The sequence below is a fragment of the Condylostylus longicornis genome, unplaced genomic scaffold (assembly GCF_029603195.1).
Source record: "Condylostylus longicornis isolate FDR11 unplaced genomic scaffold, ASM2960319v2 ptg000126l, whole genome shotgun sequence".
NCBI classification, from domain to species: Eukaryota; Metazoa; Arthropoda; class Insecta; order Diptera; family Dolichopodidae; genus Condylostylus; species Condylostylus longicornis.
Genome location: NW_026578094.1, coordinates 91,066 through 106,181, shown reverse-complemented (window position 1 = coordinate 106,181; position 15,116 = coordinate 91,066). Strand labels below are relative to the sequence as shown.

At 31.5% G+C, this 15,116-nt stretch overlaps 1 protein-coding gene across 3 annotated transcripts in view; it reads left to right on the top strand.

Moving 5' to 3' along the window:
• LOC129614907 (inactive hydroxysteroid dehydrogenase-like protein 1) overlaps positions 1 to 15,116 on the top strand; it is an 84,144-nt gene that overhangs the window by 35,554 nt on the left and 33,474 nt on the right. For 2 of the 3 annotated variants that reach the window (XM_055529872.1, XM_055529873.1), the window contains exons 2-3: positions 2,555 to 2,677; positions 2,743 to 2,853. In XM_055529872.1, the coding sequence (XP_055385847.1) occupies positions 2,555 to 2,677; positions 2,743 to 2,853 (234 nt within the window). The remainder of the gene's footprint in view (positions 1 to 2,554; positions 2,678 to 2,742; positions 2,854 to 15,116) is intronic. The other variant, XM_055529874.1, reaches the window with a different exon arrangement.

The following is a 15,116-nucleotide window of genomic DNA, read 5'->3' as shown; positions in this document are numbered from 1 at the left end:
CTCGCCATTCCACCACGGTACGTCCTTATTAAACTTACCCCTTATTGGCGGGCAACTGATTTCGTAACATTAGTTAAGCAACAAGCCCAAGACGTTGGACACCCCGTTCAACCGTTCGATGGACCCTATGTTCCGATTCTCCCTTAATCCTTTCCTTGTGTATGGACCAATAGGGCCTACATAAACGCTAAATGTATCCTCTAAAGCCTCCGCCCTGTCCAATACATTAAAGACAATGTGCATGTGATCTGGCAAAGAGATTTTTGTCAAACACGCCAAGCCAGTTTTTTATTTGGACCGTCATAAAGCTTGTTCAATCTTAACGTTGCGTACTGAATTTATAAAGGTAGCTTCATTAACTCTATTAACCATATCTAAGTAATTTTGGAATAAGAATTCAAATTGGTACTCACCTCTTGAATTTCTTTCTTGTTAACCCATACTGTGTGATACGAATTATCGGAAGTAATTCACAAATTTGTTTACGTCCTCTGGAGAGTCATTTTTCTGCTCAGCAGCCGATCTTCAATTTCCATTGTCATCAGGTCTCTTTTTATGTACCCTGGAAGCGGAAGAAATTTTATTAAATAATAAAATAATAGTTTTATAAGGGCACATGGCGGCCTTGGCACTTTAGATGCGGAAGAATAAACATTTCTAAAGGCACAGCTCAGCTCCACTTGGTGCGTGCGAAATATCAGCCGTAGGAGTTCCATCTTGATCTATCGGTTAGAGTTCGGCGCGCCAAACGCCACTGCTGACCCAGCTTCCATGGGGCCCATGGTTGCTGGTTGAGTTAGCTGATAGTTTTGTACAATTCACGCAGACAGAAGATCAACTGGAATTATTGAGAGGGCCCGGTCCTGACCAATTTCTTCTCAATAACTTTCGATTGATCTGTGCGTAGTCCGACCCAACTAGAAAGATATAGTAACAAATTTATAAAGTTACGGGAATTGACGGGAGAAGTTACGGGAATTGACACAAAAGTCAACACAATTTACTTTGATTAAACGAGTTGGTGTGAGTGACAGTGGCGATATAGGGCATGTCAATCAAAAATCGTAAAATTCTCGTTACATTTTTATACACTGTTACAAACAAAAGACACTGTTACGTATTTTACTTCAAATAATGTCAAAAATGTTTTGTTTATATAAGAATTATATTTTTCTCTTTCATTCTTATAGAAAATATAATGTCTTTAAAAAAAGTGTATAAAATATTAAATTTTGTTTTTTATAAGATATTAATTAAAATATATCTTATATAACTATTAAAATTTAATAGTTACAAACATTTAGTTTCATATTAGAACATAGCCATTTTGAAAAATGGAATTTCAAACATTTTAATGTAAGTATCAATGTATTACTTTTTACCGTATTGGAGTTAAAATCTATAAATTTATTAAAAAAAATTTAAACAAGTCTATCATAAAACAATGACGCATGTCACAAACGAGAAAAAATGTTACCTCTTTGAACTGTTGTTCCTTTCTCGCATCAATGTAACGAATCGGCGACTTTTTAATCTATGAAAAATGGGTGGTCCGAAACAGTTTAACTACGCTTAAATATATTCTTCATATGTTTTATGTTAACTATGGACATTGAAACAAACTACACGTTAAAATATCAATTTGGTCAATATTAAATTCCCTCTGAATTCTCAAAATCTTTTCATACAAAAAAGCCTGAAATCCTCAGAGCGTTTTTTTGAATTAACATTTTTTTTTATTAATTGTGTCACCCATTAAAAACTTGCTGTCTGTCTGTCTTAATACTTAAAGTAGCAAGCATAACGGTTTCACTTTCGCTTTTAACAAAATCACCTAATATATTATCTATTAATAAGTAAAATTCCTCTTGTTATATCTGAACTCTATAATACACAGGTAAAAACTTCGATTTCCACTCTATGTCTGAAATAACAAAAATGTTAGATATTATCTTATAAGAGATAATATCTAACATTTAGAAGAGGTTATAACGTATATACCAGGACAAGTTTGATAGTGAAACTCTTCACCCGCGCCCAAAAAGTTAGGTTCCAAAAAAATAAATACCTCAGCCATAGTGCGTTCATTCATATCAAAATCTTCTACTAAACAAACACTAGAATTCAGTTCATTTGTTTGAAAAAATCCGTCCAAGTGATCGCCAAATAGTTCAGCTTTATCTCTGTTACTCGTCGCCCATGATCCATACGCTTTTTACAATGGGAAAATTTCCTTTATCGATTTCTTGGTACTCTACTTTGCATTCCAGAACGAATAAATCGTTTCTTTAGTTCCTGATAAGTCCTTTATATAATTCTTGCATCATACTGATTTGAAATTTTCTATTTCTCTTTTAAGTGTTTGAGAAAGTCTTTTCACGACTCTTTTATTGTCTGGGTGACGTTTATAACGTTTCTGCGCAGGTCATCTACGCATTTGTTTGACGTACTGCTCAGTTCTTGTGGGAAAAAATTAATTTTTCTATTATAAATTATTATAACAACAAAAAGAATTCCAAAATTATATAGCTATTTTTCCTGAATTTCTTTTTAGTTGTGACAGGAGCAACTGATGGTATTGGAAAGGAATACTCAAGAGAATTGGCTAAACGAGGAATCAACGTCATATTAATTTCGAGAAGCTCCGAAAAGTTAGTTAAAACTGCAAGTGAAATCGGTAACATAAAACTCATAAAAATGCATTGCATTAAAATGTATTGAACACAATATGATAATTTTCAGAACAAGAGTTTAAAGTTAAGACAAAATGGATACAAGCAGATTTTAGTGAAGGAAAGAAAACTTTTAAACATATTAAAGAAAAATTAAGGGGTATTCCAATTGGTATTTTAGGTAACTTCTTAACTAAGCAAAAGAAACTTTATTATTTAATCAACCAGTTTTATTAAAAATTTATAAAAAAGTGTAAACTAAAAATTTTTAACACACAGAACTTAAGATATTATTTTTTTAAAGTTTAGAGTATTCACTGAGATTACTTTCTTAGTTTTCTAGTTTTTAACTAAAACGGCAACTTTTAGCTTCTCACTTTTACACACTTTTTATTAAATTTTATTCATCTTAATTTAAAAAGGATACCACCCTAAGTGCGTCAGTAGGACTAAACATTTTGTCAAGTTACAACATTTTCTATTTTAATGTTCAGTAATATTTTTTTTATCTTCATATTTAAAAAAAATCTGATAACTGGCCGCAATGTGCATTGCCTAGTTTAGTGAAACTGTTACAGAAGATTATGAAAATGCATTTTGACTACTTCCTTTCAATTTTAAGGTACTTAGTAAGCTTTTAGCTAACATATCTAGAAAAGTGTAAATTTTGGCTCTTAGTAGAATTTTCAGTAAGTTCACCAGCTAGTTTTGGTAACAACCAGAACTCAAATATTAAATTTCAAGAAAATGATTGATTACTTCTATTTATATAATTTACTATTTAGCAAAAATGTAAAATTGGTCCGCAAAAAGGTCCAATTTCCGAAGTCTGATGTATCCCTAAAGTTGATCAATCCGTGCCATAGCCATTAAGCTTCCCTACTATGGAGAAGTACGTCCCCAAAGAAAACTTGACATTCAAAATTTAGTTCCGTCACATAAGCTAGCTCATTTGTACAATGCGGTAGATAAAAAAGACTGGCGCTTGTAACTGAATTCATAAATCTAGTATAAAACTCGCGCAAACGTCAACTTTACTCATTGTCGAATATTGGCATAAAACAGAAAACATTTAGATTTTTGAGTTAGAACAGACAACATTCAGGTGAAAAATGTACCTTAACTGCGGAAAATGAATGTTGGGTATGAGAATTGCATTGTGTATACAATAAGGTAGGTTATGTGATGGTAACAAATTTTGCATATCGAGTTTTCGGGGGAACGCACTTCTTCATGGTAGGATAGTGTAAACAAACTATTTTTAGTAACTTGTCGGTCTGTCTGCCTCTCTGTGTGTAGACACATTATCTCAAGTATGGCTGAACCGATTTTGATGAAATTTTATATGTAGGTTTATTTCGACAATGGCACGGATTGGTCAACCTTTGGAATGTATCAGGTCTCGGGAACTGAATCTTTTAAGGGGCCTGTTTTACATTTTTGATCATTTTAAAGAAAATATTTTATAGATTTTTGCGTATATAACGAAAAATAAATAACAATTAATGAGTATCTGAATATCTTTTCCATATGAAATTTTATACATATTTGAAAAATTAAAACTTTGTTTAAGATTAAGGCGTAAAATACTACCGTGAAATGCCTTTCCAAAACTAAATAACGTTAAAATAAAAAAAAAAAACAGTTTTCTTCTTTGTAAACTTTCCCTACCACAAAAAATTGAAAGTTTTACATTATTATTTAAATAAGCAAAAACAAAATATTGTCCATTGTTTTCTTATTTTTTTACAGAAAGTATTTCATTGTTATAATACATTCTGCAAATGAATAAAAACAATTTCAGTAAATCGGTAAGTTAAAACGGGTTTTAAGTAATATAAATCAAAATTAGAAATAATATTCTAAAACTATTTCTAATATTCTAAACTAATATAGTTGAACTATTAATGTAGTAAGTTAACAATATATTAGATAATATTAATAAGTATTATTTTATTGTTTTTATTAGTGACATAGTTAAGATTGATAAAGTAAGATGATAATGTTATCGAGGTTTAATATTAAAAACGTCAGACAAAGATTAAATATACTTCTACTTATAAAATTTCAAGTTATTCTGTTAAATATTCTCTTAACAAAGATTAAAAATTTTAAATCTGTCAGTAGTAAAAGTCCGGCTCTCCAAATCTGACATATTTAAAGAGTTGATCAATCGCTAACACAGCCAAAGTAAAACTAACGCACAAATTTTCATCGATTCTCCTAAAAATCATTTATTCAAGCTCACACATGACCTGCAGACCGACATCTAGCTAAAACTAGTTTACTTACCATCCCTAGAAGCTCCACGTGCCAAATTTGGTGTCATCACATAGGCTTCGTTGTACAATGCGGTCAATAAACATGTAATCAGTTATGGTTTGTAAAATGGTGAACATTTATAATTTATAGGTTTAAATTTAGAATTTATAGCTTCTGTTTTGTGAAATGTGGATTTGCAAATAAATGTAAATAGTTGTTTTTCTGTACTAACCTACGTATTTAAGTAATTTTAATTAGTATGTATCTATAAAATACATTTTTAAAAAATATAATGTAACATAGTACGTAAGATTTAATTCAGTTGAAAGTAAATATTTTTATATTTTCAATTCATACATGTCAGAAATTTTTAGAATATAAATTGTGCTTCGATTCGAATAAATTCAGGCAAATCAGCGTTACTTACCTATATACCTATATATTAAGTCACTATCAAGAAATGTTTTTATTATTATAACTAAAACTATGTTTCAGTGTTTCTGCTGCATATACAAATATATATTATAAAACAGATTAGGTATCTGACCATTGGTGCAGTGGTTATGGCACCGGCCCTTTAACCGAAGGGTCTCGGGTTCAAACCCCGGTCAGGTCACTATAAAAATTATATTCAATATTATATAACTTAATATGCAATGCTAATAAATTTAATATTATACAAGTAATTTTCGAATATTCATAATATTCGATACTAAAGACTAAGAATAAACAGTAAATATTAATAAACTGAAATATTTAATATAAATAAAAACTACGGTAGGCTAGTAACCTACCTAGCTAACTCTCTATGACTATAGAAAGAAGGACATGATAGATATCATGCACTAGCCCTATACTCCTCCTAGGAGTGAAGAAGGAAAAAAAAAACAGATTAGGTGCTTCTACTTAATTTAAGATAAAATAAACGTAAGATTAGGAGTAATTGTTTGATCTCAATGCTAATTAAGGAAAGTTTAGCCTATTATGAGGAAAAAAGACTATTGTATATTCGGTGATCTTCACGTATTGAAATTGACAAGCAATCTTTTCGAATAAATCGGCAATGAAAGAACTTAGAAAAACCGCGACAGAAATTTGTCCTAAGCCAAGAAATATTTCATATTCAAAATGGAAATTCAAACAAGCATAAAATTTTAAGCAAAACGAGCAGGAATCAGTTATAATATCAAGACTGTAAATATTTAACAAGCAATAAGTATGGCATCATTGACAGACAAGCAGCACGAAATGATGAATTATCTGAAATTTGAAGCAAGAACCAACAAATCGAACACCAAAACAGCAGATTACCTCAAAAAAAGAATCAAAGTTTTATATAAAAGTTGAAAAGAGTTCGAGGAAAAATGAACAGTTCATGTCGTACAGATTTGCAAGAGAAATATCGGGCTGGATCATAGTTGTTTTGCAGTGGACTATTATAACAAAATTGGAGGAATATACCAAGAATACCATGAGATACATTTGAACAATATAAATCAGGAGAGTGATGTATCAAAAAGCAATCTGCCTAAAACGGGATAGAATATCAATGTTTTCGTATAAGGAAGTATGGCGACGAATTAAGATATATAATAAAGAGAATGAATTTTTCTGCCTTTAACTCGTTCCTTTGATTACGTCATCCATCTGTTCTGCAGTTGCGTGAAGAAATTTCCATTAAAGATAAATTAGTAGTGTAATAAGCACATTCTCATTAATTCCGCAACTATGATGTTGTATTAGTAAAATTCATAATTTAATTAGTGCAATAGGCACAATCCTATAAATATATATGTTCTTGTTATTGTGTGTTTCAATAGTAGATTGTATGTAGCAATCAATGTAAACAAAACAAATACTTAGTAATCATGTGAATTACAGTATAAGCAATGTAGAGAACATTTCGTCGGCAATTTCTTCATGCCTCTGTAGCTCAGTTGGTAGAGCGTCCGCCTAGAAAGCGGTAGGTTACTGGTTCGAGTCCAGTTCGAGGAGAAAAAATTTTTTTAATGAATTTTTCTGCCTTTAACTCGTTCCTTTGATTACGTCATCCATCTGTTCTGCAGTTGCATGAAGAAATTTCCATTAAAGATAGATTGTTTTGACTTTTCAACAGGATGAACCTGAAATAATAACGAAAAAAAAAATCGTATCTGAAACAGTAAAGTTATTCGATCCTCTATGTTTCGTTGGTCCATTTTATAATAAATAAAGATTTTAGTTCAAAATTTATGGCATTAAAAAATTTATTGGGACGTTGAATGTACGATTTGAGCTACAGGGTTTTTCAGGCGCTAGTCAAAAGGCTTATGGTGCTGTAATATATTGTAGAACAGTCGATATTCATGGAAACAAAACCAATTAGAACGATTCCTCGTCTAGAGCTATGTGCTGCAAAATTCTTGTCAAAGATGATGAATAAAGTCAAAAATATTATAAAAAGAAAAATTGGTGCCATAAACTATTGGGCAGATTCAAAAAACGTCTTGTCGTGCATACAAGGTGAATCTGCTTTATACAAAACTTACGTAGCAAACCCAATAACAACAATTTAACAAAATCTGATGTAAAATAATAGAACTAGTTTAACTCAAAATGAATCGAGCAGATTTAATATCAAGAAGTGAAGCAGCTGATATTCTTATTGAGACAAGAGCTGAGTACAAGAAACTTGGCAAATTCCTGTACAACAATAATTAAGAAAATTCAAAGAAATTAAATTCACACTTTAAAGAAACAACAAAATATAAATAAAAGCAGCAATATAGAGTCTCTAGCACCTTTCCTAAATCCAAAAGCAATACTGCAAGTTCGTGGCAGGTTAGAAAGTTCTTCGATATGCTACAATCCGAAACATAGCAATTTTACTACCTGGTATTGATTTTGTGTCAAAACTGCTCATGAATAAACTACATTTACAGCATTTACATGCAGTTCCACAAGCTCTAATAGCTATATATCTAGGCGAAGTTATTGGATCCTTAAATCAAAAAATTTAGCTCGAACAGTAGTCAGCAACTGCGTTCCATGTACAAGAATGAATCCAAAAATGTTTGAACAAAAAATGTGAAACAGATGTCTTCTGTTGTTTTGCAAATAAGACTGTCCATATGGAAGTTGTTTCAGATTTAAAAGCTGAAGACAACGCTCCTATGGTTGCTTAGATTTATGGCTAGAAGAAGAATTTTTACAAATTTATTTTGCGATAACGCTACTAGAAATATTTTGGACAAAAATTTGAAGAATTAGAAAAAATGTAAACTAAAAAAAAAAATAAAAGCAAGGTTATAAAAAATTGTCAAGAAAATGGGGTACAGTTTCGTTTTGCCCACAAAGATCCCTTCACTTTGGAGGACTTTGAAAAGCAGCTGTAAAATCTGCAAAAAAACACGTTTAATTAGTGTATTATTATGAGCTTCCCTAACATACGAAGAACTGTGCACATGAATTTCTGAAGCAGAATCAATTTTAAACTCAAGACCTTTAACACCATTGCCATCAGATCCATAAAGACTTAACAGTTCTAACACCAGATTATGTTTTAATTGGTGAACCTTTAACATCTATTCCAGAGTTGAATGTAGAATATAAAAATATTTCCAATTCAACTAGATGGAAATTCGTATCAAATATTTATGTGAACTCCAAATGAGAAATAAATGGGCAAGATGAGCTGAAAATGTGATGCCTGGCATGTAAGTTTTAATAAAAGAAGACAACACGATACCTTTGAATTGGGCAATGGGACAAATACAAAAAGTTGTAATTGGAAAAGATGGTTTAGTACGAGTGACGACAATAAAAACTAACAAAGGTATATTCAAAAGAGCTATTCTTAATTAAGCTCCATTGCCTGTCAAAATAACATATCACAGGAAAATGCAACCAAAGAAGAGTTGGCAGAAACAGCTCTAGATGACAAAGTTGAAAATAAAAGAAAGACGTAGTCATCAAATACATATTAAAAGCGAAAGAAATATAAATTTACCGGAACTATTTTTAAAGTAACACTTCTCTTATAGCCGCTGATAGTACTGGGATATTCTAAGTCATCAGCACCGGTTAAGATAACACACTTTAATGAAAGCAAGGACATATACATTGATAAAATTGGCTCCATTAATCTAATAAAAGGTAAATGGCAGATAATAGCATTTTTAAACCTGAAAAAGTATTGGCGTACGTATTCGTCATTAAAGGAAGATGTTCAGAAATTAAATGAATTAACAAACAACACGACTGATTATCATTATGCATATATATTAGTTGAACAATTTAATTATTGACTACAAGAAATAAATGAAGGAAGCTAAGTAGCTTCCTTCTAGTTCATCATTTATAAATTGTAAGCAACGAGGACTGATTAATAGTGTTGGTAATCTAGCAAACTTTTCATTTGGAGTTTTAGACGACAATTATGCTAAATATGCATTAATGGAAATTTTGAATGTAAATCACCTCCATTGGCGATTGCTGACAAAAATGGCAGAATTAAGGATGATAACTCTGAGAAAAAGTCTAATAAGTTTGCAGAAGACAAAAAAATGTAAACCCACGAGGGTAATATGAGAAGGCATCTTATACAGGAGAGTAAATTGGATACTCAGGACTCGAGAATAACCGGGTTAGTGAGTCTTTGTAAGGTGTTACAAAACGAGATCTGCAAATTGCAGGCTGAGATAGAAGATTTAAAAAATAAAATAAAAGTCTGTATCAACAGAAAAGAAGAACAAAGATGCAGAAGTTATTTTATATGAAACCGACAAGGAAGAACTAGCTAGAAAAACTGACTAGATCCTAAAACAAAATAATGCAAAGAAGTGAAAAATGGAAAAGTCTCCTGAAATAAATTTAGAGAGGACCGTTAAAAAAATATTGAAACTAGCCCTAAAATGAAGGATGAAAACCCAAAGAAGCACAAGCCTCCTTCGGTTATATTGAGTAACATTAAAAACTGCTCCCACATAGTTAAAATATTAAAAGAAGAAAGAATAAACGTTAGGCTCAATATGATGAATAATTATCAATTAAAATTAAATGTGGAAAATGAAAATGAATACAAATTACTAACAAAAGCTATAAATAAGGCTAGACTGCTAGAATAATAGACAAGGCCAGTTAAAGTTATGGCTAGAAATCTCCACCCATCGTGTGAGCCAGAGGATATAAAATAAAGTTGGGTCAAACCAATGGTTTGTATTGTAGCACTTTTCCCTTCAACAAGTAAAAATTCTGCTTTTAAATACAGTCTATGTATACCTATCACACTATTAAAATTATTTTCATTCATATACAAAACTGTTTCTAGGATTACATATATTTAGAATGAATGATTTCTGCCTTTGAAATAAAGCAAAACTAATATAAAGTGGGGTTAACATAATGCTTGATTTTAAGGGTTAATTGTGTGAGTTAAGAAAAATAATTATATTTTTTAATGTCATGAAATTTACCGTTAGGTTTTTGCGTTTATAGAAATATGAAAAAGCTTGCGATTTCGGAAATATAAGGTGTCAAAAATTCAAATTTTACAAATATCAAGAGGTGATAACTTGAGAGGGGGTGGAGATGGAAAATGAGGTAGACCCTCCTAGCTATCGAGATTGTTTGGTTGCAAAAGAATTGCAAAAAAGAAGATTAAAAAAGAATAAAACCAAACAAAACCAAGTTAAATTTAATGAGCAAAGAACTCCAAAAATAGCCAGAATAACGACACCTAGCAAGGTTATAAAGCGAGTATCGTATTCACAAGCGCTTCAATCCAAAACAGAATATAAGAAAAATAAGGAACCTGAGAACAAAACCACACATATAAGAAGAACCGACGCAGACATTATGCAAATGATGCATAGTATGTTGATTAGAATTGACGAGATCTCTAAAACATTTTTAACAATATAAAATGGATACACTGAGGTGTATACGGGGACACCAAAGAAATTAAGAAAGAATGTACGTAAGTGAGGTACGTATAGTAACTTTGAATGCTAATGGTGTTCTTAATAATAAACAAGAATCGAAGATTTTTCTCAAAACGAAAAATATAGATATTTGTTTGCTGTCGGAGGTTCATTTGACATTTATACGGGTCCTAAAATAAAAGCCTATTATTGATATAAAGCGTTACATTCCAACAATCAGCCAAGAGGAGATAGTATAATGTTAATCAAAAAAAGTATAGAACATAATGAAGAATTAAAGACAGAAACAGCTGAAGTTCAGCTTATTTCGATAAAAATTAAATCGAGATTAGTGTTGGTTCTATATACTAACCACCAAATTGACGCATTAAGAAAAATACTTTTAAGGCCCTCCTGTACAAACATGAACATAGATATCTGGGATATCTGTATTACAGATTGGGGATTCTAGAATCACCTCAACTAGAGGAAAAGAGCTAAGAAAAGCTATTGAAGAACTAGGTTAGGGCTATCATTCCACTTGCACTCCTACTTATTGGCCTACTGACACTAACAAGATTCCTGATGTTATTGACTCCTTTATAACCAAAAAAATATCAGAAAACTTTCTAAGCCTTGAAGATAATTATAATTTTAATTCAGATCACTCTGCTGCCATTTTAACACTAAGTGAAACAATGTACAAACGTTTCAGTCGGTATAAACCGATTGAATTATACCCTGCACCTTTCGGTTTTGTATAGCAATTACTCAAACCTTTGAAACCATTCTATAGAAATTTCACGGATATGTCTGATTTATAACTGGACACACAACTGCCAAGTTTCATGAATCTGACTTTATTTTTCCAAATATTTAAACTTTTGGACTTGTATGGGAGCTACTCGTAGCTGTAGAGCAATTCAACCAAAACTTCAGAAATATATTTGATCTGTAAGTGGACACATGACTGCCAAGTTTCATGAATCTGACTTTATTATTTTTCCAAATATAAAAAATTTGATATTGGAGTTGTATGGCAGCCACCCGAACCGGTGCAGCTATCCCATTATAATTTTTAGAGCATGTGTACAAACACATGTATACAAAATTTTATATTTGTAGTTTTATTAGTTTTTGAAATATTTAAAATAAACTCTTTGAGTTGGATGGCAGCTCCCCGAACCCGTTGTCCGAATTAGTCCAATTACAAAGAGTTCGTCCCTGGTACAAAAGAAAAAACTTCTGAAAGTTTGGTGTCGATTGCTTTATTCGTTTTTGAGTTATCGTGCGATCGGACGGACGGACGGATGAACGGAAATGTCTAAATCGACGCAGAATTTTACGCTGAGCAAGAATATATATATATGTCCATACCGCAGATGACTCCTTCAAGTAGTTACAAACTCCATACGAAAGTTAGTATACCCTAAAACGAAATAATAAACAATATTGAAGTAAATATTAATACACATTCAAGAAAACAATTAGATCTTGAGTTGGAAGCATTTATTAAAATCTTACAAAAAGCTGCATGGAACAATACAAAAATGTCAAAAAAGAAACCGACAGCAAATAGCTATCCTAAAGAAATAACAGATTTTGTAGGTGAAAAGAGAAGGGCCAGACGTAGATGGCAACGTTCGCGTCACCTTGATGATAAAACTGTTCTAAACAGATTTTCCCAGGTGCTTAAACGAAAAATCCAAGAATTTAAACCGGCAACATACGAAAATTATATAAAGAACTTGGCAGCTACGAAGGAAACAAATTATTCCTTATAGAAGGCTTATCCGATTAAGCATGCTCCGCCACTGATGAAAGCAAATGGCAGTTGGGCGAGGAGCAATATAGAGAAAGCCGAATTGTTTGCTAATGACTTAGAAAGAATATTCATACCAAACGGAATAACATCAGATGTAAGTTTGGTAGAACTATCGCAAATGAAGTAAACATTTGACGAAAATCATGAATGCAGCTTTGGATTTTGGGTATGTTCCTTGTGCTTGGAAAGTCGCGGAGGTAATTATGGTGCCCAAACTCGGGAAACCTTTGAGAGTGACAAAGTCTTAAAGGCCCACTTCACTGTTACTATATATGTCTAAGTTTTTTGAAAAGCTACTATTAAGGAGATCGAAGTCAATAATAGGAAATAGGGGCCCCATACCAAATCATGTGGAAAGAGCATATAAAGAAGAAACACATTGAATTAGAAAATAAGTATAGAGAAAATTATTGGCTCCTAGGTCGTAAGTCCAATTTGGCAATTGATAATAAGATATTGATTTATAACCAAACCATTAAACCAATATAGCTATATGGCATTCAACTGTGAGGTCGTGTCATGAAGACTAACATTAAGAAAATTCATTTTAGGGTAGCAGTCACGCCCCATTATCGGAAGAAATGGGCAGATACCATCATCCTTCTTCGCCTTTCGAGATATTTTCACCTAGTACAAAAAGCAAAAACACAATTACATCCTCTTATCTTCAACTGTGCACAAATTATGTAAATAGACAAACGGGCGGGCGGAGGGAATTGCAGTTTATTACCCTTCGTATTCATTTTCGGCTCATATGTATTCCAAAAATTTGAAAAAGAATTTGGAAAAAAATTTCCACCGACTTTTTCTCTATCTGTCTGTTTAAGATAGAAAAATGAAATAATGTACACAAGTAGATTTCAAGGACTTTATTATCTTTCTTAAACACTATGTTGGCGTATCCCCCATTTCTTCAAATTAGACAAACCAGTGTTGCTGAAACAAAAGCCGTTTGTAAATTTTGTAAACGCAGAAAAGTTAAACTTTTTTGTGTTGTCATATAAAACAATACGTATTTGTATAAGGTTATAGAATTTTTCAGTTGTATGACGTTATTCTTACCTTACCATTGGTGCAGTGGTTATGGCACCAGTCCTTTAACCGAATGGTCCCGGGTTCAAACCCCGTTCAGGTTACTATAAAAACTACATTCAATATTTGTAAGTTAATATACAGTACTTATAAATATTATATAAGAAATTTTCATATATTCATAATATTAGATATTAAAAAACTAAGAAAAATAAACAGTAAATTTTAATAAACTTAAATACTTAATATAAAGAAAAAACTACGGCAGGCTAGTCATTTACCTAGTTAAAAAAACAAAAACAACTATGACGCTATGAAACTAGTGCATGATATCATGCACTATTAGTAAAAATAGATGGTAATAAGAGTTGCGTAGGCAAGAACGAAACAAAACACTGTAAACAAACGAGTATATCAAAAACGTCGAACTGAAATCTATATTATACTATGCAAGCCAAATCCGAAGGGGCAACCATCGAGTATTTTCGAAAAAAAAAAAACGAAAAAAAAAACAAAAAAAAAAAATAATTCTGAATTCTGCCAAGATTTTAGGTATGTGAAATGTAAATTGTGCACAGATTTGTTGTAGAACTTTTTTATTTTTGTGTTATGTTTATTTTCTCATAAGTCTAATAAGCCTGTTACGCATCGCAAAGGCGATTATTTTCGTTTCCGTATAATTTTTTCTTTATAATATTATTATTCTGTTAATCATTTTCTGCAAAATGAATTGAATCAACAAAGAAACATAATTCGTGCATGAATCATATTAACGCATGTGAAATAAAGTAACACTCAAAAAAGTTTTTTTTAAGTTTGGGTTTACTCACAAACGTAAGTAGCCAAAAAAGTTTTTATGCATTTATATCATGTTGTAATAAAAACATAATGTATATGAAATGTGTACATATGTATATAACAATAAGGGTTTAATTCGTTTACAGCCGAGGTGATCGACACATCCGACGTAATGTAAACATAAAGTAAATAAAACAAAAAATACGGGCCAAATTTATATTTTTGCGCATATAAAGAGAAAAAATCACCCAATTTCGGACAAATTTTATGTTTACATTCGAGGTGTCAACACCATGAACATATAAATATTTTGGAAATATCAGGGCTCGGAAACCGGACAAGGAAATTTGTTATCCATGAAGCTAATTGATAGAATTTCTTAAAATTAAAAATTTGAATTCGTGTTGTTACCGAAACTAACTGAGGAATTTCTCTGGGTCTAAATGGTTAGCATAAAACGAGCCTCTGATAAGAGCTAAATTTAAATTTTTTTAGGTATGTTAACTAAAAACGTACTAGCCTTCCTAAAATTTGTAAGGATTATTTAAAAGGAATTTTCGTAGTCTCACGCAACATTTTAGATAAATTAGACAATATCTTTCTTTCATGTGTTCGTATCAGCTTTTT